Raw genomic sequence first — 26,788 nt, 5'->3', positions numbered from 1 at the left:
TAGGAGGGCTTTAGTTCAAAACTTTCTTCCTTTTCCATTGAGGTGAGAAGACCTGTAGTTTAGATTTTGGTGTTTTGTAGGATGGTGTCTTCAGAACTTCCCAGATTTAAGGGACTGTTTATTATGTTTAAAATGGCCTTATATAAAAATTAAACTATTGGGGTGTTCACTTTTTGTACATCAGAGTGTATCTATTCTTTGTCATTTGGTGACTCTCTGCAGAAGTCTGCTGGTTTGTGAAAATAGTTGTGTTAGCTTTTGTAGTTAGACTCGCCCTGGATTGTCTGCATGGATAACTGAAGCAAAACTGTGTAACTAGATCTCTGAAATGACAGGAGTTTCAGCAGTTTAATTAAACAGCTCTTTTTGTTATTTAGTAAATATCTGGAGTCTCTTAATGCATATAAAGCAAATTAATTTTATTTATAGTGAGTATCCTACTGCTTTTAAGCTGTATTAAGAAAGAAGAGTGCAAGCTATTTAGGGGTTTTTGTATCCATCTATTCCTGCCTACTGCTTGGCTGGGTGAAGATTTACCTGCCATGCTCTTATGTTTCTCTTCTGTCTCACTTTGAGTTGCTCTTACTGTTATTTATCTTTTCCCTAATAGATCTGCTTCTTATTGCACATTGTTGACAGGGCTTTATACTGGAGCCAGAATGAGGCTTTGTCTCATTCCTGGCTCCAGAAGCCAAATTCACTTGCTCTTATAATCTGTAGGCTGTCACTGCTTTTTGGTAAACTTAGCCGTATGAAGTAGTCTCCTTTCTGCTAAGGCTTACTCTATGCTTTCTGGACTAGTGTTGCATTTGCTGGTTTTGAAGTCTTGGAAAATGGTAAACAATACATTTAAATGATTTATATCCAGCTCTACTTGGATGGAAACTGGAATGGAATAAAATACAGCTATTTATTACAGAGAAAAAAAACCCTCAAAATGTGCTTCCTGTTTGAAATAAACCAGCATATTATTTAAAGTAATAGCAGTGGATTGCACTATTTTTGTTGATGGCCTTCTCCAAGATTTCGGAGTTGGGGAATAAAAAATTTCACTGTATTTCACCTTTTTCTTTTTTTCTACTTAGCTTCTCAGGCTCAAAATGGTCTGTCAAGTAAGCACTTGTCAAAACCAAGTTGAGCACTGCTGCATACCCTGTTGAGCTTAAAAGATGAATTTGTTGTTAGCTCTCAGTGCAATGCATGTAGACACGTTTGCTTGAATTTAAAGTTACAAACTTGTTTAAGTTTGAAATAATGTAGTTGGGTTTTCCAGTACTTATTCCACCTGGTAAAGTCATTGAAATTTGGGAAGCTACAGAGCCAGCTAACTCTCCAGAAGAAATTAAATCGAATGTGTTCCTATTTGTGTACCTCAGGGAAGTATACAACAAAAGCAGTACCTGTTATTGGAAAAAGTTTGTTAAACCACTTTTAACTTCCAAATAGTTGATAAATTGTTGGGAAGGCAAGCGTTTAAGCAAAAGTAATGCTAGAGAGTATACTTGGGTATGAATCAGCCTTTCATTTTCCGGCACTTAACTTGAGCTATTAGCACTTGCAACCATGTGGGCAACCCAAATTATGTGTTGTAGCTCATAAAGAGCGCAACCTGTTTAAGAAGAATGCTTGCAGCAGCATCACCCTTTATAACTAATGTGATGCCTGTATGATCTCGTGTTTCAGCTACTCCTTCCACTGGATGGAAGGTAGCTGGAGGAGTGGATGGGGGTGGCAGCAGGCATAGTGTTAAACTCCATAGGAAGTTGAAGAGTTTGAGAGTTGAAAGTCTACATAAATGCATTTAAAGTGTGGATTATATTTTGTAAAATGCTCTAAAAATCTTTCTTTTTTGGACCAGAAAAGCAGGGACATGACACGTCTTGTACTTAAAAAAAATATTCAACATATGTTCCATGTTGAAGCTGTATTACAAATTGGAAGCAAGGGTGATAATGTAATTTAGTTAACAAGGAATTTGTAAAGCTTTGGAAATGCTACATGAGTGAGTTATATGGGGAGATGATCTTGTGATCTGTTTCTTCCAGATTTCTGAATTGAGCCACTCTTGCATTTTGTGTAGTTTTGTTGCAAGTGAGGTTTGGTGTCATTTTTGTAAATAACGGTATCTGGTCATTTGTAGTTTAGTAGCTAGCTGGGGCGCAAACTTGTTTTCAAAGTAAGTTCCTGGAAATACTTTGAAGAAAGAACTTGAAAGGCTAAGAAAAACTTGGCAATCTGTGGGCTACCAACAGCAGCTTTAAAGCTTCCTTTTTAGAAAAGTAACTGGAATTTGAAAATCTGTTTTTCTCCCTCTGGTTATTTTCCTATCATTTCCCCTTTTGGGCTACTTCACCAAGAATATATTGAATGTTCTTCAGTCTGTTTTTGTTTGACTTTCTAGTTCTGGCTTGTGTGTCTGTACATGGTTTAACTTTAGGATGGTAATTCAAATTCCAGTCCAAGTTGCTTTTGTAGATGAGCTCCTTAGATGATCCTGAGATTATAGAGGATTTTTAAACAAGTTGTCTGTATTTGTCTGGTTAAACAACAGACAATTATTTTGTTTAATGATGGGAAGTGTTTGTTCTTTCAATGTCAGAATCTTCTAGCGGGAGTTAACACACCATACCTGGGGCATGGCTTATGGATAGGAAGCTGTGAATGAGGCCTGCCTTAGTTTATGTACCTAGCAGGGTGAGAGGTGGAGCAAAGGTAAATATTGAAGCATCTAAGCAATCTCTTGTTAATAGCTGTTAGACTACCATATCAGTTCAGGATATGCCTGATGTATGCTACTTGTCTAAAAGCTGAGTTTGGATAGAATGACATCTCTGCAACCTTCTACTTACTGAACTTAATTAAAAGTCCCTCAAAAATTCTATGTGTTGGTTATGACAACAACGAATATTGACTCTTCTGTAATAAAAAGTGACCTCAAAAGGCAGCTTTTCCTTTCTTTTTTGTTCTTTCTTTGAGTTAAAGGTATACATTTGCTGTAGGTAGCACAGGTTTGGCTGTCAATAGGCAAAAAAGTAATCATTCAAACAGTGGCAAGAACTGATAATTTTAAGACACTCAGTAAATACCATACTGTTGTTTTATACCCGAAGATGGTGGATGTCCTGAAGTTTCGTTCCTAGTGTCTGGATGTTAATCTGCCACTCTGTGCTAGTGCCACAACTAGTCACATAAAAATACAGCCCTTGATAAAGAGGGATTAATTTCTAAATCATTTCTGATTGTAAAGGAGATTGCAGTTACGTCTCAATAAGATGTAACTTAAGAGCCATGTTTTGCTCTACCTGCATAAAATGCTGGTTTGAGAATAATGTTGTCTTGTACTTGTAAAAGGCCTGTTCCTCAAATGCTTTGATTATAACTGACTGTTTTTACTGATGTAATGAGACAGTAAATTAAATTATAATGTCTTTGAAGTCTGGACTGAATGTTAAAAATATAACTGTTTCTTGGATAATTTTATAGCCAGATCATCTGCCATGTTAATGCATGTCTATGTGGAGGGTTTGGGAGTTTTTTAATGGAAATTGTGGTAGTTGGAGTTAAAAACCAAGAAAAACTAAACAAAAACAAAAACCCCAAAACAGACAAGATGAACATAGTCTGGTGATTTTGTCTAAACTGGGATCTGTAAAATTGTTTAATTTAATATTACTTTGCAGGATGTTCTAGAGGAATATAATATGCAAAAGTGACTGTAAATGTTGCACTGTTAACAATTAAGGTTTAATTGTGTCGTTGGAAAATTAAAAACTGTTTCATCAGTTATATTTGAATTGCTGGATGCTGCTTTTTAAATTGAGGAGATTAAATTTGTCATTTTTCTGCTTTTCTATTGTAGGAAAAGTTCGGTGGCAAGACTTCAATCAAGATGCTTATGTTGGTGCTACTGTGGTGCGATCCGGTCAGGATCCATATGCCCGCAATAAGTTCAATCAGGTGGAAAGTGACAAATTGCGAATGGACCGAAGCATTCCTGACACCAGACATGATCAGTAAGTGCTGAGTCATGCTTGACTTGGATTAACTGTTCTGTATGTATGGCTTTCAAGCAGCAGGTGGTTTTTCTAAAGCAGGAGAGCTCTTCAGCTTTCAAAATGACAGAGATAGTAAACTCTGGTGTGATCCTTGAGCAGTGGGTTAAAGAACAGTGAATCTTAATCAAGATTTTCCCATTTCCATGACTTCTGTCAATGTGTATTCTATATCCAAACTGACGCTGCCTTTCAGTCTCATTTTGTGCTTACCTGATGGCTTTTCTTGGTTTCTACGTTTGTAAGTCTTTTTCTCTGTAAGGATGAGCAAACAGTGGAGCAGGTTGCCCAGAGGAGGTGTAAAGTCCCTAGATATAGGGATGTTCAAAGCCTGCTGTAGCTGGCCCTGCTTTGCGCAGGGATTTTATACTGAAAGATTTCCAGGGGTCCCTTGCAATCTCATTTGCTCTGTGATCCTGTTCCTCTAAGTACATGACAGTTGTCACCTCCAGACCTAAAAGAATCCATTTATGCACACCCTGGTGAACATAGGGCAGAATTACACTTCAAAATTACTTCAGTTATGCATGAAAAGAGCTGTTTTTGTCAAGCTACTTGTGTAGATTCAGGAAATAGTACATTTCAGGAAAAATTTTCTTGTGGGCAGAGAGGACTTTCATTTCAGAAAGGGGTTTGAGTGATTGCAGTGATCTCATTTAAGCAGAAGTGATTAATATGAAAAAGAGAGTTGCATTTGGACTTCCCTAACTTAAAAATAATAAAAGCAGCTTGAAGTTGATTTTCAAAATTAGGCAAGCATAGTCTCAAAGCATAAAGTTAACCAACTGTGCATAGCTAATATGCGTAACTAATTCTGCAGTTAGGAAGAACATATACCCACCAGACGCCTGAGGGAGGAAGGTACCAGGTTTTTCCTCCACAAAGCTCTTTAACCCGGAATGGCATAGTGAAGGGGATTTGTATAAAATTCAGGCCCTTACTGTGTCATTTTGAAATCCCTCATATCATAGCATGGGTTAAGTTCTTTAAGCACATGATTGCTAGATAGAATAAAGCAAGTCTTGTATAATTTGCCATTAATTGAGCAGAAAAGTAGGAAGAATCTAGTGTTTCACTTGTTGCCATGAAAGTACTAAAAAGCCTGATGCACATGGCATACTGAGGAGATTTTGAATTTTCTTCATCACGCATACTTTTTATGATTGGTCATATGCTCCCCACCCCACCAAGATATGCTTCCTAAAATTGGCAACACATTGTCTTTTCCCACAAGAGCAAAGCTCAGCCACCACCTTCTAGAAGCTTCTGTAATTCAGGTGTGCTGAATTTGGAACCCTCCTAGGTATTTAATAACCTGAGGAGGGTCTAACAGACAAAAGCCAGGCAAAGAACTTAAATACGAAATGACAAGAGGCAAATTATATTAAAGTGGCCATGCTTGTTTTAACTGTCGGTGTTGAGATTGTATCCTGACCTGCCTGTTTTTGTTGTTTTTTTTTTTCCTCAATAAATGGAGCCTGGAAAAGAACCCTGCAATTGAGAGAGAGAGATATTTTTCAGAGGAAAGGTCTTAATGGTGCTGTGATTTTTACTTAGGCTTGGCCATGGAGCTGATTTAAGTGCCCATCAGTTTGTAAATGGTTATCTTAAAGAAAAAAAACCTACTAACAAAACAAAACAAAAACCAAAATGGCCCAGACTGAAGCAATCATTCCTGCAAATTTCCCATGATTCTTTCCCTGCCAAGTTGCAATTAGTTTTCCTTCTATTTTGTCAAGGACATTCACTGTAGAAGTTGAAAAAGTCGCATGGAATATTTGTTTAGGAGCTGCACAATGAAAAAAGCAAGAGCAATAGCCACAGGAAAAAGACAATGTTACAGATCTGAGCATTTGACACATTGGAAGCATGTTATTTCCGATAGAGTTGGAGGCAATTGGGCTAAGATGAATGTCTTTTATGGAGCTGCTACAATCTTTTTCTTTAAGAGAATAAACCTGGATGAGGAAGTTACTGTTTCTGCTTAAGCAGCTCTTTATTAATTGCATGAATGTGTCTAAGAGGCTGTTTGACTTTAACTACATAATAATACTATTTAGTTTCTGAAATTGCCTAGGCTGTTTGGAAGCAATTTATCAGGATTTCTACATTAGGTATGTAAATGTGTGTGCAATTATGCATCTCTTTTAATACTACATTGTTTAGTCTTTTCTGCACTGGAGAAACTTTTACTAAGATCACATTAAGACCAAAGTTTTCTGCTTGCTTTCTTGTGAAAGGCTGCCAGCAGCACTAGAAAACAGATTGGTTCACCTGTTGCAACTGCTTGCCTTTATTTTAAGCCAAAGGGGTACAACATAAGAAAAGACACAGTGACAGGAGGACTAAACAGGCATGCAGATTTTCACCCCAGCTGATGCTCACAACTGCTGCTTCCAACAGCTTTGAGAAAACTCTGGGTTTCCTTCTGTTGCAGTCTGTTGATGGAGCTATCCCTTTCATAGTAGATTTTGGAGATCCAGAAAGTGAGTGTCACAGTGGTAACAGGAAACTTCTGGAGTTGTCCTCATGTCGGTATAAGATAATCTCCCAAGTGGGTTGAAGGGTGAAATACTCCATGGCTTTTCTGCACAAGTGGTTTCTGATCACATCTGTTATGTGTTGGCATAATTTTGGGGAATTACTGTTAAGTACTTTTAGCTGAACTAAACTGTGTTTTCTTTCTCATGGGGCAGCTGTTAGAAGCTTCTGACCCTCATACTTTGTATTTATTCTTAAGTAGAGAAGAAGCTTTCCTGTCTGTTTGGTACCCCAGATATCTGTTGAGGTGAATGTTCTCCTTATGCTGGTTAAAGTGGATATTTCTGTCAAAAAATGGTTTCAACAAATCATGGAGGTTTCAGAAAATCTTTTCCTTATATGAACAAGTTGGCAACTCAGATTTCTGGGGGAAAGAATGTACTTTTCATGTTTTAACTTATTTTAGTGAACTATACTAAGCATTGAAGGTCTAGATTGAAATTTTCAGTTCAAGTTCTACTTTATCCAAATGTATTTTCTCATTCTGCATGTAAAAATAAATGCTGTATCTTGAGGAAGGAAAGTCTAATCTCCGTGCCAGAAGTTATGACATTGTTGCTTTGGTTTGAGTTCTAACTGTGGCACTATTGACACAGCAGAATAGGAAGACTGCTACTATTTCAGTTAAAGCAGGTATTTTCTGAAGAGCTGAGAGCAGAAATAGTGAAACATTCATCCAGTTTTATTTGGAACTCTAAAAATCTGAGTTTCATCTTCAGAAATATGCAGTAGTGCTCTTCTGAGTTTTTTTAAAATTGAGAGGCTTCATTACCTTGAGTAATTCCAGCCTAAGATGTGCTCTGGCTCAAGTGCTCTCTTCTGCGAAGAGATCAGTGTAGGTTTAATGTGACTTTTAAAATTATTCTAATGCAAGTGCTTCATGTGATAACTGCATGCACAATAGCCTTACCCTCTGTGGGCAATTTGAAAGCTATCAGAAAAAAGATAAAAAAGAATATACTTTTTTTGGCACGTCTTGTAGCTCTCTAGATGCATTGCCAGAGGCTCACAATAGAGGTTTTAATTCCTTAGGTTCCAGGAATGCATACACAATGGATTTATTGCTTCAATGTTGGGCACTAGTGATGAAGCCATCTTATATACCTACCATTTGAGAAACAGAGCTGGAGCACCTCTCCTGTGAAAATAGGCTGAGAAAGTTGGGCTTGTTCAGCCTGGAAAACCTTATAGCATCCTTCCAGTACCTAAAAGGGGGGTACAAGAAAGCTGGAGAGGGACTTCTTACAAGGATGTGTAGGGATAGGACAAGGGATAATGGCTTTAAGCTGAAAGAGGGTAGATTTAGATTAGATACTAAGAAGAAACATTTCACTGTGAGGATGGTGAAATACTGGAACAGGTTGTTCAGAGAAGCTGTGGCTGCCCCATCCCTGACAGTGTTCAAGGCCAGGTTGGATGGGGTTTTGAGCAACCTGGTCTAGTGGAAGGTGTTCCTGCCCATGGCAGGGAGTTGGAACTGAAGGAGCTTTAAGGTTTCTTCCAACCCAAACCATTCTATGATCTGGCCTTTCTTATCTGGTACAGGAATTGTAGAGTTGGCATGGGCTTTGTTTTCCTTCAGAAAGAGTGAAGTTACCATGACACAGTCAGTTTTGTTTCACAGCAAGCACTAATATGTGCGATGTTATGGATGTGTTGCATAGAAAACACTACAGGTTCTTGGGACTTTGTAGGGTGGGCAAAGGGCAAGAAACACACTGCCACCTCACTCTGATTCCAGGAAATTGAAGGTGGTGTGGTTTATCATGCGTGTTGGAGATGTTAAAACAGGTGTGGAGCAGCCTTTTACGTAGGCAGACACCTAGTTGTAGAAGTTTAGGTAACAATCTACCTTTCTTCCTGTAAAAGCTTGTTTGATTAATTATGCACGGAGTATGGAATTACTTGCTGAATTTGCTACAAGTGTATTCTAGCTGAGTTTATTCCCTATGCAGACAGCTAGGCCTGTTAAATTTTTACCTCTAATATTGAATAAAGTGTATGTAAAGAAATGCATCACTCTTGTATATGTTACTGCATGAATGGTGATTGCTATTGTGACCTGCCAGACTGTAACGCTTTCAGAATAAACTCAATACACAGTGTTTCCTAGGACTATTAATTTCTAATACAATGAGACTAGTGTACTTTTGTGGTTTATTAGCAGTGAATTTAAACAGCTTAACTTTATATAGCCCTGCAGGAATTATTTTGGGATTTGCTTCTTTTTGTTGTGTATATTAACTTCAGGCTACTATAGTTGATGAAAAATGAGTTGACACAGGTGGAATATTTCATTACCTTTATGGTTTGGAAAGATGTGTTTCTACTTTTAGTTGGCTCAACATTGTCACAGTTAAGTTTGTTTTTCAAGTTCTGAATGTTACAATCCTTACAGCTTCTCACTAGAGAGAAAATAATTTTTATCTATGAGCAGGGCCAGGGTGCTACAGGAGCTTTAAAAGTAAATGGAGAAGTGGATGCATGCCATTTTAAAGAAGAGACAGATGGTAGCCTGTGAACCTGTGCATTTTAATTAAAAATATGCTCATTTGTTTAGATTTATTGAATGCTGCTTTTAACGTAATATAAGTACTCTGGTTTCATACTCAGTTTCATGAAAGGTATTTATGACATACTGCTGTTATGATAGTCTGACTTTCCTGAACCTGCCTATATCTGGCACTGACATGTTAGTGTACCAAGGCAATTGCCAAAAGTGGCAAAACAGGAGTTGATTATAATCTCACCTGAAAACAAGGTAATTCATTCTTCTGAGGTAGGCATAGTGTGTATGTGAGTTTAATGAAGGCTGTCTGGTATACCTGGAATGTAAAAATACTGTGTTCAAATGAAAGGGTATTATGTCTTTCAGGTGTCAGCGGAAACAATGGCGGATAGATTTGCCAGCCACTAGTGTGGTGATCACCTTTCATAATGAGGCAAGATCTGCTTTGCTTCGAACTGTTGTCAGGTACACCTAGGAGATCTTGATCATTTTTTTTTGTTGTTTTTTTTTGTTTATTTGTTTTTTTCTCTTTTTTGGCTCAAGACTATTCATTTGTGTCAGGTAATGGCTTATGATAAGGAAGGGAAGTAACAATCCATTATGCTTTTCTAAACCAATTGGTGAGGGGAAACATGAGTCTTAATTTCAATTATGCCTTCAGATCTTACATTCTGAAATAGCAATATTAAACCAAATCTCTCCTTTTAACTACACATACATGAAAGTTATTGGATGATGTTTGGAGGTTGGCTGTATAATATTTTCCAAGAAAATGTCAAAGAAGATGCGTTCTATGGGGATATTTGAGCTCAGGATACCTGCAAAACTCCATGTTACAAGTTGCCTAATGAACTGATTTCTGAAGGCTGAAATTTTCTGGGGGAGTGGACAATTGTATATGTGCCTCTCTTCACAGACACTTCCCATGAGAATAAGCCAAAAACATATTTTTGTTGAAAATGGCATCCTGGGCTTAGTTCCACTGTGGCTTAGCAAAGTAACTGTTTTTATGGTGTCATTGAAAATTAAGACTGTTTAGTACTGAATACCTTTTTTGTTTGTTTCAGTGTCCTTAAAAAAAGCCCATCACATCTTATTAAGGAAATCATACTTGTGGATGACTACAGTAACGATCGTAAGTACATTTTCAGGGTCTTTATTTTGTTCATTCTGATAAGACTTTCTGTAGAGGCTAGTAGATGACTTGGAGAATTGGTTACATTCAAGGAGTTTGCAAACACTAGTCCAATATTGGGTTTTATTTCTTTTGTATCTGTTGTTGTGGAAATGTAGAGTTCCAATAAGTGTTTCAGGTACATTTTATTGCTTCCTGTTAGCTGAAGGAGTAGAGTGTGTAGTTGAAAACAGCCTTTCAATAGTATAATATCTGATGTAAAAACAAACCCCATGGTGCTTGCAGCAAATATTTTTGTAGCTCTGCTTTGAATGAATACTGGTCTCCATCAATCTCTTGGAAAAAGTTGTTACTGAATCTAAAATTGTTAAATTGCAAATAAAAGACAGACTAGGGACAAGGTGGGCCCTCTCCGGAAGCCAGCAGGAGAACTGGCTACCCTGGATTTGGAGAAGACTGAGGTTCTTAATGACTTCTGTGCCTCGATCTTCACTGGCAAATGCTCTGACCACACCACCCAAGTCTTGGAAGGCAGATGCAGGAACTGTGAGAATGAATGCCTTGGGCCCACTGTAGGAGAGGATCTGGTTCAAGACCATCTTAAGAACCTGAACAAGTCCATGGGACCTGATGAAATCCATCTGCGGGTCCTGAAGAAGATGGTGAATGAAGTTGCAAAGCCACTGGCCATCATATTTGAAAAATCATGGCAGACAGGTGAAGCTCCCGATGGCTGGAAAAAGGAAAATATAACCCCCATTTTCAAGGAGGGGAAAATGGATGACCCAGGGAATTACAGATCAGTCAGTCTTACGTCTGTGCCTGGCAAAAACTTGGAGGAGCAGGTTCTTCTGGAAGGTATGCTAGGGCACATGAAGAACAACGTGCTCGGTGACAGCCAGCATGGCTTCATGAAGGGGAAGCCCTGCCTGACCAATTTGGCGGCCTTCTGTGATGGGGCTACGGAACTGATGGACAGGGGATGTCACCTACCTGGACTTGTGCAAAGCGTTCGACACTGTCCCACACGACATCCTTGTCTCTAAATTGGAGAGACATCAATTTGGTAGGTGGAGCACTCAGTGGATAAAGAACTGGCTGGATGGCCACACGCAAAGAGTTGTGGTCAACGGTTCAGTGTCCGGCTGGAAACCAGTAGTGAGTGGTGTCCCTCAGGGATCGGTGTTGGGACCAGTCTTGCTCAACATCTTTGTCGCTGACATGGACAAGTTTGCCGATGACACCAAGCTGTGTGGTTCTGTTGATACGCTGGAGGAAAGGAAGGCCATCCAGAGGGACCTTGACACGCTTGTGAGGTAGGCTAATGCCAACTTTATGAAGTTTAACCATGCCAAGTGTGAGGTCCTAAACCTGGGTGGGAGCAATCCCAGGCACAGCTACAGGTTGGGCAGAGAAGAGATTCAGAGCAGCCCTGCAGAGAAGGACTTGAGGGTGTTGGTTGATGAGAAAATGAACATGAGCCAGCTTCAGTGTGTGCTTGCAGCCCAGAAAGCCAACCATATCCTGGGCTGCATCAAGAGAAGAGTGACCAGCAGGTTGAAGGAGGTGATCCTGCCCCTCTACTCTGCTCTCATGAGACCTCACTTGGAGTATTGTTTGCAGTTCTGGTGTCCTCAACATAAAAGGGACGTGGGACTGTTGGAACAAGTCCAGAGGAGGGCCACGAGGATGATCAGGGGCCTGGAGCACCTCCTGTATGAAGACAGACTGAGAAAGCTGGGGCTGTTCAGCCTGGAGAAGAGAAGGCTGCATGGAGACCTCATAGCAGCCATCCAGTATCTGAAGGGGGCCTATAAGGATGCTGGGGAGGAACTCTTCATTAGGGACTGTAGCGATAAGGGGTATAAACAGGGGAAGTTTAGATTGGATATAAATAAGTTCTTTACTGTGAGGTTGGTGAGACATTGGAATGGGTTGCCCAGCGATGTTGTGAATGTTCCATCCCTGGCAGTGTTTAAGGCCGGATTACACAGAGCCTTGGGTGACATGGTTTAGTGTGAGGTGTCCCTGCCCATGGCAGGGGGGGGTTGGAACTAGGTGATCTTGAGGTCCTTTCCAACCCTAACCATTCTTTTATTCTATAAAATAAGTCAAGATTTATATAAGTACCAGGGTATGACAATACAAACTTGAACATTTGGAATGGACCTCTGAGTAACATTTCCTGAAGGAAGCTGATGTCTGTACTTGCATTGCAAGTTTATCACGAGTTTGGGATAGGCTTAAACCTTAATGTTGTTTAAAAAGTGATCCTTATTATACACAAAGAAAACCACTTAATCCTATTTTTAATGCAATGTAGAAGCTCTCTAAAATGAGCAAAGGGAATATCACTAAATTAAAATATTACAAGAATGTAAACATGTAAAAAATTAGCTTCAGGTAATATAATGAGAGTGCTAATTTCTTAACCTGGTAATTTTTCTTCATTTTTGGTGAGACATATAGGTACTTTTTTTTAAGCCTGTATATTGTATTTAGCTATTTATCACCATAAAAAATTTCCACTACAAAGCTTTTGGTTTTCTTTGGTAGCCTGTCTTATAGTGTCGTTCAGTGTTGGACATCAAAGTTGATTTCTTTATTTTTGAATTGTAGCTGAGGATGGTGCTCTCTTGGGAAAAATTGAGAAAGTGCGGGTTCTTCGCAATGATCGCCGAGAAGGTAGGCTTCATCTGGGGGGAGGAAGATACAAATTCCGTTGTGCTGCCATACCTGTTAATCTTCATCAAGCTTTTTAAAGGAACATTCTGCTATATGCATTCTGTATTGAAGGGGGTATTTTTACTTTATAAATCAATATTCTATTGGAAGGAATAAAAGCAAATGCATCTGTGGAAGTAAAAACAGTGATTCTGATTAGTTCTGGTTTGTTGTGTGCACAGTTGCCCATTGGCGTTCATGCTGAAAGCTGATTTGAGAAATTGCCTCTCACCCTCAACCTCTCATTTTTTCTTACAGTACTGAATCCTCAGTTAAGCTGCTCCCATTGTATGTAAGGTCTTACTGTAAACTGTATGAATGTTTGAAATGATCCAGCTTAAAAATAGCCCTCTATATGGCAGGTTCCCTTACTAGAGATCATTTTAAGAATCTAGCTTATGGACAGCCCAGTGAATACTTTGTTTTGGCAGACTTGAGAGGATTTGAGCTGCCAACAGGGCCAGGACCAGGTATGCCACATTTGCTGAAGCCATGTAACAAACTCTCTTACACTTCTGTTTTCTGTTTGTTGCTTTCTAAATTACAGTTTCATATCACTGAGCCCTTCACTCAACAGTTTCCTGGCTGTGGAGCTTAAAGTATTAGATATAGGCAACTGTTATTCTGCAGCTGTTTGAAATAATAACAGAGTTGACAATTGAAATAGCTTACTGAATTAACAAGTATGTGTTTTGCTTGTGTAATTTTGTAAGCACTGTATCTTCTAGGCTGCTAGCCTAGCCTGGGGAGCAGGTAGAAGCATCATACTGTCAGAAACTGGAAATGACATGCACAAAAATCGTGTTCTCCTATAATTAAAGCTGTTGCACACTGATGAATTCTTTGTGTTTAAATAATTAAGTTTGGAATCTACTCATGAACAGAGGCATGTTAGGAAAGCCGGCCTTTTATGACTTGCCATGGTTGCAGTGTTCTGAGTAAGTTAATATTTTTATGATCAGAACAGGACTTAAAGATGGAATGGAATAGTAATGGAAAAGCAGACTGAATTAACACTCATATTAGTTTTTTAGTCATTATATATATGTTGTACTATATTTACAGATTCCTATTTCATTTTCAGATAAACTGATGCATATTTTTAAGTACAATATGACAAATCTTTTACTATGTCAAAAATTGCTACTTACACATTAAAGGTAGAGTACTAGTTTACGTGGTATTTTTGTGAGATTAAGATTAAATTATTATCATGGGACCTTGTGCACTGTTTGTAAAGTTTTGCCTAGGCGTCCTTATGTGCAACCAGGTGATAATTGAAATGCTGTAACATTCCATTTGATTGCTGGCTTGATATGCTTGAGTTTGCTACTTTGCTTTTCATTTTCACTCTAGGCTTCTATATACTAATTCATTAAATATACTAATTGTGTATCAGGCACATGCAAATTAAAATTTAAGAGGATCAGTGAAATGAACCAGTGTGTAAGATGCTAAGAGTAACACAGTAGAATGAACAGAGGGAAGCAGCGTGTTTTAAAACAAAAATTAAAATAAAGGGATGGTTCCTGTGGAGGGGATAACACAGAGTGCCTTGCTTTCAGAAATGTGATATAGTCTCATCTGTAGGGATGTATTTTGGAGGCCATGGTAGTTTACAGAATAAATATTCAGTGGAATCTTCTCTTTCTGTTCTAAGACTGAATGTGATTGTAAAGCACTCAATGACCTGAGTAGTCACCTCTTTTTTTCCCCTTAGATCTGAAATTAGAAACAGTGCTGTGTGTCTTCTGTGGAAGTAGAGCAAGACAGTAGGTTCTATAAGAATGTAAGTTGGAAATAGTAAGCTCTGGAAGGAGAAATTGAAAAAATAAAACAAACATAGCCAGGGTGCATGAGGAATGGTTTGTAGAAAAACTGAACAGAACAGGTTCAAAGGTTGAAGTTTGGGAGATAGCATGAAAACAGGGAGGTACATTTAGCTGCCAATGTATCATAGATAAGGTGTAGAAGTACTATCCAAGAGTATCAGCATAGTGCATATCTGCAACAGTGAAGTGCTCACAATGTGCAGTAAGGATCTTGATGAGGCTGTTGCTGAATGCTGGACAGAGCAAACAAGGTTTTCATGTTGAGCATTTTGTATCCTATTTGGCAGAGTCCAATTTGCAGGTTTTATTTTGTAAAGGGGATAGAAAGAAGTGGGCTTGATTCTTACAGTATTTCGGGGGGGGGGGTAAGAGATTTAGTGAAAAACAGTGTAAAGTAATTACTTGTCTCTGGTCTTGAGTGATAATGAAATGAATTTTGAGGATTAGTAGAGGAAAGCAGGGAGGAATTTTGCAAAGGAATTAGAGGAAGCTTGCTATTGTTTTGTACTGATGTATATGACGGTATGTTCTGGAGTTTGTGTGTATGTATAACAAGGGCTTTAAGGAATGGTGAGGGCATCCAATAAATACCAAAAGAGAATGAAGAAAGGAAAGGAACAGGGCAAACTAGTGGGGGAATCTGTGAAATTGAGGTATAGAGAAGAGCCTTTTGGGTTTTCCAGAAGTTTCTTCCTAAAGAAATATTTTCAAGATAAGATTAAAAAAGGCATGCAACACCATCCCCCCCCAAAAAAAAAAAACAACAACAAAAAACCTCAAACCAAAACAAATGAAAAAACCCAACAAACCAAAAAAACTGCAAAACAAGAGATTGGCAAGAAAACACAGGGGAAAGCCAATTGAAAGGGAGGGGTGAGGGGAAGGCTCTCAGACATGAATTAATTCTTCCTGGAAGAAACTGATAGGAGAATGGACACACTGGTGAGAACCAAGATGGTGGGTGGCCAAAAGGTGGAGAGGCTAAATTAATAATTGTGCTTGTGTCAGTTCTGTCTTAAACTATAGGAAAGGGGCTTTGTTTTAGGACCAATCTTGAGTAGTGTTTATCAATATAAATACAATTTCCTGTAATATCATTTAATGTGAATACCAAACACTGTAACACAGCTGTACTTGTGTATCACTTGTTTTTAAGAGGTACTTCAATTCTTCTGCTTAAATTGATCGAGACCTGTAGACTAGGGTGCAATAGCTTGGAGGCTTGCAGGCTGTTTTGTATGAAGTAATTGTTAACTACCATCTCATTTTGGTAATGAAACTAGTGTGTTTGTTCTGTCTGAGTGAAGGTAATTAAATTCACAACTAACTTGGAATGCAGTAGGTTCTCACTACTGTGTTTTCCTCGGTAAGGACTTAAGACTTTGTATCTTTACTTCTCAGGCTTGATGCGCTCCCGTGTCAGAGGTGCAGATGCAGCACAAGCAAAAGTGCTGACCTTCCTGGATAGTCACTGTGAATGTAATGAACACTGGCTGGAACCACTTCTGGAAAGAGTAGCTGAGGTTAGTAAAGAATTTTAAAGTAATTTCCTGAAGGAGTAGCTTTTAGATTTTAAAGCCATCTGTTTTATACTACATTAATTTTATGCATTTTTATAAGGAAACCTTTTCTCTGAAATGAGATGATGGAAGAGATCGGAGTATTCGGTGATTAAAACACATTTTTGTTCATTTAATCTGTGAACGTTGGAGCATAAAATCTGAATATTTATTGCTATCTTTATAAGCAATTCAAATATATGCTTCTTTGGTTCTTTAGGGACCTCCTCAGTAAGTGTTGGAAGTCTTTTGAGCAAAGTATAGTTCTCCTCGACCAGTATCATCTCAATGTAATTCAGTTTATCTGAGTATTTATGCCTCATTGAGATTCAGTGTGATAATAGGAGAGAGGCTGAGCTGTGAAACCAAAATTCTCATGGAAATTAGCAGGGACTGTGGGCTCTCAGCTTCTGTGAAAATGGCACTTAGTCTGTGTCCTGGAAAAGCAATTGAGAGGATTGAGAGTGAAAGTATAGTATTTTCTCGAGGTACTGGTTATACTTGTTAACTTCCTCTGGAGAAACTCAGTTGAAGTGGAAAGTGAATCAGGTGTGATCCCCAAAAGGACTGGGGAACGCTCAAGACAACAGGGTTTTTCTTCTTTCTTAATTGCATTCCCTTTCTGGTAAACTCCCCTTCCTGTAAGGGGAAGCAATTAATTTCAGAATGCTCCTGATCAAGATGGTATTGCTCTAAGTACTCTCTTGTTAATGGCCAGGTCTTCGCTCATTCTACCTATGCTTTCCTTTGTATTTGACCCCAGAAAGGGGAAGGGGGCGGGGGGTAAAAAAAGGAAGGTAACCCCATATATTCAGCATGCCAATAGAGAAGCCCACAACTGATGACTGATTTTTCTAATTTTGTTTGGTTCTGTGATGCTTTATAGAATCATTTATATAAATGATTTAGGTTGGAAAGGATCTTTAAGATCACATCCAACCCAGTTAAACTAGCATTGCCAAGACCTCTACTGAACCGTGGTCATAAGTGTCATGTCTAGATGTGTTTTAAACCACAGCAATGCCTTTTAAATAACTCCAGGGATGGTGACTCCGCTTCCCTGGGCAGCCTCTTCTAATGCTTGACAACCCTTCTGGTGGATAAATGTTTCCTCTTATCCAGTCTAAACCTCTCCTGCTGCAACTCGAGGAGATTTCTTCTTGTCCTATCACTTGTTACTTGGGAGAGGAGACTGGTACCCAACTTGCTGCCATCTCCTTTCAGGTAGTTGCAGGGAGTGATCAGGTACCCCTTGAGCCTCCTTTTTTTCCAGGCTAAATAATCCAAGTTCCCTCAGCTGCTCCTCATCACACTTGGGCTCTAGACCCTTTGTTGCCCTTTGTCGGACACACTCCAGCACATCAATGCCTGTCTTGTGCTGAGGGGGCCAAAATTGAACATAGGATTTCAGCTGCTGAGTACAGGAGGCCAATCCCTTCCCTAGTCTTGCTGGCCGCACTGTTTCTGATACAAGCCAGGATGCACTTAGACTTCTTGGCTGGTTGGGCACAAGCTCACTTATGTTCAGACAGGTGTCAACAGACACCTTCAGGTCCTTTTCTGCCAAGCAGCTTTCCAGCCACTTTTCCCTAAACCTGTGGTGTTGCATGGGCTTGTTGTGACCCAAGTGCAGGACCTAGCACTGAGCCTTGTTTAACCTCATACAATTAGTCTCAGTCCATTGTATTCATTGTGTATTTCAGTAATACTGTAAGTTGCCTAAGACGTATTAGCAGGTAAATCCTATTTTGGAGCAGAAATAACTTTAATCAGCTCAAACCTGGATGCTATTAAAGGACCTAGAGCTTACAAAGCCCTTGTGTGAATAATGTAGCAATTCCGTCTGGTTTTGGTTTTTTGTTTGTTTTTTTTTTTTCCCTGTGTACAGTGCTACAGACTCGAAAGTGTTGGGGAATTTCTCTATAACTAGAAAAATAAATTGGAAGGCATTAAATATATTTCAAAAGGAAGTTGAGTATGCCTACGCATAAAGCACTAATGGATTCTGGGATTTGGGAACTGTTTTCACGCCTTTTTGTGCAAATGCTGAATGTAAACCCTCTTATTAAATTGCTGACAGTTTTGTTAGGATCCATCATTATATGTGGTATACTTGATGGGAAAAACTGGTGCATAATTTGCTTTGTGCAGCAGCTACTTTTTAGCAGCCCATGAATTAGTAGATCCTTCAAAATTTGCTCCTCACCATTGTCACTGTGATACACACTGATTGTGTCTCATTGAATAGTTTTCAACTGTATGAGTACAGTTTTTCATTCCTAAAAGCTTGATGTACTGTTAAATAATTGATGTTGAATTCCAATTTACTTTTATCTAGGACTAGATTCTCAACCAACAGGCATGGGGATTGATGAAGTAGCTTCTAAGCTTTCTGCTTGTTCAGATGATTAAGGCATGGATAATGTTTACATGTAGTATATGATAGTTCTTTCTTATTTTCAATGGATTGATTTTGCTCACTGTGCAGACAATCTGTTACTTGCTGTTAATTGGGAGTGTTTTCTTGATAGTCTTCAGTGACAGTAAACTGAATAGATACGAAGTCATTTCTGCTGTGGCCTCAAAGGTGACTTTTTCAGATCAGGACTAATATGCATTAATACAGTATTTTCTGATGTGCTGCTATATTTATTCTGCATATGGTGGAAAGTGTAGGTTTCTTCTTTTCTCCATTTGTTCTAGAATTGCCCTGTTGGCATTTAATTCTGTCAGACCTTTGGGTGATTAGTTGTGTGTGTTACAGTTTAAAAATTTATGGCTTACAAGAAACAGTCTGAATTGAATGAGCTATATAATACTCTACCTGATGTGCTGTAGCCACTTCAGAAATCTGTGTCTCTGAGATCTTGCCTGTTAGGAACACTTGAGACGTCAAGCTTTCCTCTTCAGTTGAAGGATGATCCATCCCACAGTTATTTTTCTTTGAGATGATTTCCTGGTTAGAGTATCTTAGTCTATTGACTGTGCTTGCTTAGCATTTCTAGAGGGGTCTGGCACTGGTGGGGATTTTTCTTCAGAAATTTGAACAAAGGCTTAAAACAGAAGCAACATACATACAAGGTGAGTATTTGAGTTCAGACAGGTATGGATACCCACATACATTGGAGCTGATCTATGTTCTCCCTCTTTGTTCTCTCCCAGAGAATGGTTTTCTGCTGGTTCCCTAAGGTTACCTCTTATACCCTCTAGACCTTTTTTGTGTGTGTTAGGGGAGATTAATGAGGAGACAGTGGGGGTTAACCCTTTGATTTCCCCAAAAAATCAACATATTAATAAGCATACAGAGTTTTGAGAACACTGGTAGCTACTTGCCATTTCATGAACATTTGTCTACTTGGCTTTTTCCATTTCAAATTTCTAAGCACTTTGACATTCTATTCTTGTAAATCAGTTATATGAGAAAAATAAAAATTGAAAGATTCTGTTGCAGAACTGTTCTAATCTGTTTTCATAGCATAACTGTAAATCCTATATCACTTTCAGGAAGGTATTTTTAAACAAAGATATTAAAAGGAAGGAAGATCTAAGATTAAGAAATGAGGTGTGGATCCCTTTCTCATATCTGATTTTTATGACCTTGAATGAGTCAACTTTTAACTGCCACAAAGCTGAAAGGAAAATACTCATATTTTATCTTCAGAGTCTTGCGAAGCTTAATTTTTGAAGCGTCCTGAGTTTGTGGTTTGGTTTTTTTGGGGGGTTGGGGGAAAGGAAGCAATGTATACACAATCTTGAGGATAATTTCTGATGGTTTATGAGAATAATATATAATAGTCTAACTCTCTAGGGCATGCATAACTTCCTAATGAAACATGAAGATAAAATTGTCTGCTACAGATTTCCAGGCAGTAGAGACTTGCAGTATTCACAGGCTGTTTCTTTCCATTATCTTCATCAAGGTGCACATGGTTTTACGATTGTATGTTCCATTATATGTTATGGTGTCAACCCCTCTGAAAGATTTCTAGTTCAATCACCCTGTAGATAAAAAAGTGTCTTCTTGTAAGATAATTTAAAGGAAGCAGCTGCTTTTTAGTATTTTAAGTGAATTAACTCCCTGTACTTTAGAGACTCACAAGCTCTTTTTAGCAGTCTTTGCATTAACAACTTTGTGGTGCTCTGCAAAGCATCCGCTTCAGAATGTGCAAGTCTTTTGTCTGCTTTGCTGCTGCACAAATCTCTAATTTCAAATCATGACAGGAACAGTATGTTTCCAAGCCAACAAAGTGGGGTAGTACAATGAACTGAATGCTCACAACCTGAGTATTTGTCTGTCAGAGAAACAAGTGGAAATTGTTTAAATAATGTATTAGGTGTAGCAAGTGGTGTTAGTATGGTGTTGTGCTGATATTGATAGAACTAATCAGACCAACAGCAAAAGTTTGAGGAAATCCTAAATGCACAGGCACAGGGTCCCACCTGCTTACTCAGCATGGGGGAGGCAAATTGAAGCCTGACTGAAGCTTTCCCTAATGTGACACCTAACAGCTTGGGCAACTTTTACCACCAGGTTCAACTGTACCAAATAGAAGCATTTAAGAAAAATGCAAGGTTTTGTCAGAAAAGCTTTTCTTTAAGATGGGCATAGATGCATAAGCCATCCCCGTTTCAGCTAAGGAAAGAGGGAGAGAAGAAATGAAGGATGGTTTCAGTTTTGTAATTAATTCTGATGGGTATATTGTGAATAATTAGGCTGGATAGCTTCTGAGTCATAAATAAAGGAGTTTCCTAATTCTCATACTGTTTACAGAATGCCTAAAATAAGGTCATGGGTGCATCTGAAGTTCTTTAGTGGTAAAGGGGGCCATACCAACCCAGTTAGTGTTCTGCAGTGAAGGTGTAGTAAATCATTATTGCCTCTCAGCTACAACAGCTAGCAAAATTGTATGCTTGCATTACAAACAGGGCTGCAGCTAACAGAAGCAGAAGTTAGAGGTGATTGATGGAGGAATACAACAGGTTGGTCTCTCTTGTCCCTGTTTCTAGTTTGCTTTAGACTAAGCTTAGTGGCAGACCTGATTAAATTTTGTGTTATATACCTCATAAAAGCAGGTATTTGTCCCAGGTGGTATAGCCGCATTCATACTTAAAAGGAATGTAGAAGTCTATAATAATGCTGGCTCATGTTCAGTCAGCTGAACATGAGCCAGAAGAGTGCCCAGGCAGCCAAGAAGGCCAACAGTATCCTGGTCTGTATGAGAAATAGTATGGCAACAGGGCCAGGGCATGGATCCTCCCCTGTACTCAGCACTGGTGAGGCCACATCTCAAATCCTGTGTTCGCTTCTGGCCCTCTCACTGCAAGACAGACATTGAGGTGGCGGAGTGAGTCCAGAGAAGGGCAACAAAGCTGGATGAAAGGTCTTATGAAGAGCTGCTGAGAGAACTGGGGTTGCTTAGTCTGGAGAAGGGAAGGCTCAAGGGGGGACCTCATTGCTCTCTACTACAGCTACCTGAAAGGAGGTTGTCGTGAAGTGGGTGTCAGTCTCTTCTTCAAAGTAATAAGCGATAGAACAAGAGGTAATGACCTCAAGCTGCACCAGGGGAGATTTAAATTGGATATTAGGAAACATTTCTTCATAGAGACGGTGATCAGACATTGGAACAGGCTTTCCAAGGAAGTGGTGGAATCACTGTCCCTGGAAGTGTTCAAAAACGGTATAGGTGAGGCGCTCAGTGACATGCTTTAGTGGTGGCCTTGGCAGTCCTGGGGTAATGGTTGAACTTGATGGTCTTAAAGGTCTTTTCCAACCTCGTTGATTCTGTGATTATGTGAGTCTTCAGCTTTTAGCTTAATCCTCAGCTCAGCTTCTCTTGAATTCACTTGGATTCTCCTTTTGGCTAATACAGAAGTTAGTGACCTTTTGCTCACTCAGGCAGAATGACCTAGTAAAAGCCAATTGTAATAAGGGCTTATTAAAATCAGCATAGATTGTATAATTAAGATTCAATAACTGAGAATGGGTGTTTAATGCCCTTATTGGACCAAGCAAAGAATTTGACTAAGAACTGCTTCTAAGTCTCTTGTTATGAGCTCAAGCTACTCTCATACTAGTCAGGTTTCAATCTGTTCTGTGTGATACTCATTAGCAAAAGGATGTGTTGCTGAGCCACTGTTCAGAGTATATATATTGTTGTTTGAAGAGATATTTACAGAATAAATTCTTAAGAGGGACATGTCTAGGTTGGTATGGTTTATAGCCACGAGAACTGTTTCTCTGTAACAGAGATAGCAAAACTTCTCCTGTTCAAAACTGGTTTCTTTTATATTCACAGATTTGGTGGTACACTATTCTGAAGTTATCTGTGCTCTTTGAATAATGTTAACTTGTGGAGCTCAAACTTCTATTTTGAAATCAACCAAAATGTTCTATCAAATTGCCATAGAAGTTATGCTTCAGTGTGTAGATGTAACTTCTTTTTTTTTCTCAGTAAATCATGGAGACAAACTGGCTTAACCATGATACTGCATTTCTAATATTAGATGAGTGTCATTTTTTTTTTTTTTTTTTTTAGAGTACTGATGTCTGTGATCCTACTGGGTGATGCCTGTGGAGCTATTGAAAGACTTTTTTGTTTTATTTTTCTTAAACTATAGCATTGCTCAGAGTAGTATATGAGACCATGGTTGGCCAGGGAAATGTGCTATCTGCACCACTCTAATCTTGGCTGCTGGAAATTAATAGCATTCATTAGTCTGAGGTGTTTTTAGGTTCTCTTTGCTATCTAAATATCTGATTGTGAAGTGTGATTCTTCCAGTGTGGAATGGATTCGCATAAACCTCAGACTTTTCTGACTGCAGAAAGGCCTAACTGTTCCCTAGAGGTTGAAATGATAAGATCCTAGCATACTGGCTAGGGAGATTTGCTGTGGAAAATATGAATTGCCTGGATGTTTATTTTCTTTGTTTTTAGTTTAAAAGTAAGAATGGAAGCACTGTGTGCTCAACTGCCTTTAGAACTACAGGTTTGCTGCCTTCCTCAAGAACAAGTCAGAAGAGGGGGATTACTTAAATATAAGTAGCCTAGCACAGAAAAGTTTTCCCGGCCATATTGTGTGGTTTCTCCTTTATGAAGCAGTACTGAGCAAGGCTGTTTGTAGCTCAGGCTATTCAGAACCACATGTTGAAGTAGGGGGAGAGCTGGGGAAGACGTGCTAATGAAATCCTGCTGAACTGTTCAACATCTCATTCTGCCTGAATCTTTATATATTGATTTCATTATTTCAATATTACTTTCTAATATTTATTTTAGGACAAGACCAGAGTTGTGTCTCCTATTATTGATGTAATTAATATGGACAACTTCCAGTATGTGGGGGCGTCAGCTGATTTAAAAGGCGGTATGTACCTGTACTGGAATATAGATTTAAAACAGAAAAAAGGCATTGAGAATCAAAGCGCATAATCACTGCAATTGTGGAATGGGCGGTTAATGTACTGTTCTTCCCTTTCATGTATCTAGTTTTAAGTCCTGTAGGTCACTTGTTTATAGGCTGTGATTTTAATTGGCCTTACTGTCCTCTGCTTTAAAACAGTTCATCTTTATTATACTAATTCTTAAAAGTTTATACTGCATTTTACTAATGTGCAAGACTTGCTCCGATGTTTGTAGGATTGTGTAAATGTGTCAGAATAAACTTATGGCCAGAGCTTATGATTCTCTTTAGATAGGACAAGCTTTCATCGCTCACTAGCTTAGATGCCCACCAGCAATGCGGTGCCTATGAGTTTTTTTCAAGATGCTGGTTTGCTTAAAAAATGAAACTCTTCTGAATAAGCAGAAAGCTTTGGAATGTGTTTAAAAGAGAAATGTTTTTGTTAGCCATGGTCTGTAATTGTGAAGAGAGTAACATGTGACCATGAAAATTTGTAGTGTTTAAACCTTTACCATTACAAAATTCCCTGTTAAATTGAGTTTAGAAGCACCACAGTTTCTCTACATCTAGCTAGTGTAAACTGTTGACAGCAAATAGTAAAAAGACTTGTGAACCCCCCAGTAAGAATAAATAAATCCTCCCTCTGCATTGTCAAAGGAGGGCAACCACACGTTAAAATCCTTACTTATTACAAGTTCTTAAAGCTTTTTTTCCCTGTTAGTAAGAACCTAGCATGTGAAATAGCTGTTCTCAGCCCATCCTTCTCCCCTTTTTTTTTAATAATTGTTCCCACAATGCTGGAAACTGAACTGGCTGCATAAAGATACAAGATGAGCCACAACATGGAAATTTCACAGCGCTGTTTTCACACTTTTTCTGAGTAGACTTTCTTGAGCGAGGAATGGAAAAAACAATTTCAAGTCTGTTCTTTCAGTTACTAGTCTCTGACTGGCCACCAAGCATTGTTCCAATAAACTATAATAAAACCAATCTTTGTGTAATGTTGCATATGGTTCAATTCGTCTGTGATATGGAAGTGAGAGGTTCTGTATCCTTTTAATTAACATCTTGAAATAAGACCTACAGTGCACATATTCACAGTATGCTAATGTATAGTTCTGTGCTATTATCTGTGTGCCAGCTTTATTAAAACCTTAAGTCTTTTACCCAATCTATTCATATACCTAGAGTATGGAAATCTCTGTACCATTATGTGGCTCTTATTGTTGTCTGCAGTAGGAGGAGGAATTCTTTCACTGAAACCTTTGATTGGTTCCTGCAGGGTTCATGCTCTTTAATTCTTCCCAAGTGAAGTGGGAAAAGATTTAGAGATCATTTCACTTGTTACTGCTTTTCATGCTTCATCTTTGGAACTAAGTTTCCCTCTTTTTTTTCTTTCTTTTATTTTTTTAAACCATCTTAGTGCTTGTTTACTCCCCTCATACACAATAGCAATAGATTATTTATATATATTTTTTTTAAAGTGTATGTGGCCTCTGTACTTCTATCCAGAAGTGTGAAGTAGTCTCTCTTTAATGCTAACAATAGAAATTTTGCACATACCAGTGTTTAAACCTATCTGAGGGTTTGTTGGAACATGAATAATAGATTTCTCCTCAGTTCTCCGAGGACAGATTACCATGTTAGAGGCACTACAGCATTTGGCATCTCAGGACACTTTTCACTGGGGCCAAGTCTAAACATGGAAATGAAGCTATGCTTTCAACCTCAGATACAGTATCTGTGTGAAGCATGGAGAGTTGAGACAGCTGGAACAGCATTTGTGTCTGCTCTGTTTTGAAAGGGCTTAATCACCCAAGACCAGGAACCTAGCAAATGCTACAAACTTTAAACTGGACAGGGCTGAAACAATTCACAAGTCTGGCCAGCACTAAATCCATGCGCTTTATGTTACAAATCATTTTTGAGGGGGGATTTTCCAAAGTGTTTATGCTGCTCTGAGAAAGACTTTAATTCCTGGAATAAATTGTAGTTAACAGAGACCTAATAATTTAGAGTATGCCTACAATGCAGTTTACACTGGATAGAATTTCATACTGGACATGCACTTGTGTTTAAAAATACTTCTTTTACAGAGTTACTGATATTATCTCATTGAATGCAGATTTTTCCCAGAGTCAGTGAAAACGGAGACGGAAAACTAGTCTTTATGGGTAGACAATTCATACACTTGTTCAGCGTTTGCAAGAGTGTTGTGTTCCAAAAGAGACCCCTTGTGTTCACTAGAGTGTATGTAACTCTATCTCTACCACTTCTCCTGGAGAACAGTAGGGTTTTTTAAGTTCTCCCAGATGCAAGTAATTTTGCTGGGCATGTATGATAAAATGTGACTTTTTAACTGCAGCGAAATATTGGAGCTCATTTTACTTTTCATGCTGGAGGCTTTGCAGTAATATAGATTGTAGTAATTTTAGTGTTTTGCTACTTGGAGTTTTGGAATAGTTAGATGGTCTTTCATTTTTACAGTGCAGCAGTTCATAAGATACTCAAACATGGAGAGAAAGAGTTGGCATGCATTCTGTGAAGACTGTTTAGGATAATTCTGTATTCTGTGTGTGTGAGCTAAATATCTTGTGAGTTAAACCAAAAAGTGTTTGGTTTTCAGCTCTCTGCATTAATCATTACTACACGTTTGTGGATGCAGACAAATAGTTTGTGGGACTGTATTTGTTGTCTGTTTACCTTAGCTTTTTCCCCATTTCCCTACAAAGTAATTGCTTTATCTTTATGCTGGAGAAAGAAAACTATTGACATCTGTGCACCAGAAATCTGGAAATCCTTCATTACATGACCTCATAGGATCTAAATGTGTTTGGCAGCAAGCAATCTGTATAAGGCTGATTTGTGTCTCCCAGGTGTACAGTGAGAGGGCTATGGACCTTGCATAGTTTTTAAACAAGTGTTGACGCTTATGGGCATAACCCAGCTCAGAAACTGTTATGAAAGTGTTTCCTATAGGAAGTTTATCTTACATGTATCGCTGCCTAACGGAGGTAATTTAAATGGCTGTCAGCTTT

At 38.7% G+C, this 26,788-nt stretch overlaps 1 protein-coding gene across 1 annotated transcript in view; it reads left to right on the top strand.

The window, feature by feature from the left end:
- The window catches only part of GALNT2 (polypeptide N-acetylgalactosaminyltransferase 2), a 104,720-nt gene that overhangs the window by 56,234 nt on the left and 21,698 nt on the right, over positions 1-26,788 (top strand). The window contains exons 3-8 of the mRNA XM_034060945.1: positions 3,860-4,013; positions 9,469-9,567; positions 10,170-10,237; positions 12,857-12,922; positions 16,195-16,316; positions 23,627-23,714. Coding sequence (XP_033916836.1) covers positions 3,860-4,013; positions 9,469-9,567; positions 10,170-10,237; positions 12,857-12,922; positions 16,195-16,316; positions 23,627-23,714 — 597 coding nt within the window. The remainder of the gene's footprint in view (positions 1-3,859; positions 4,014-9,468; positions 9,568-10,169; positions 10,238-12,856; positions 12,923-16,194; positions 16,317-23,626; positions 23,715-26,788) is intronic.

This window comes from Melopsittacus undulatus, chromosome 3 (genome assembly GCF_012275295.1).
Source record: "Melopsittacus undulatus isolate bMelUnd1 chromosome 3, bMelUnd1.mat.Z, whole genome shotgun sequence".
NCBI lineage: Eukaryota > Metazoa > Chordata > Aves > Psittaciformes > Psittaculidae > Melopsittacus > Melopsittacus undulatus.
The sequence above is the reverse complement of the archived record's forward strand: the minus strand, read 5'-3'. Positions and strand labels throughout refer to the sequence as shown.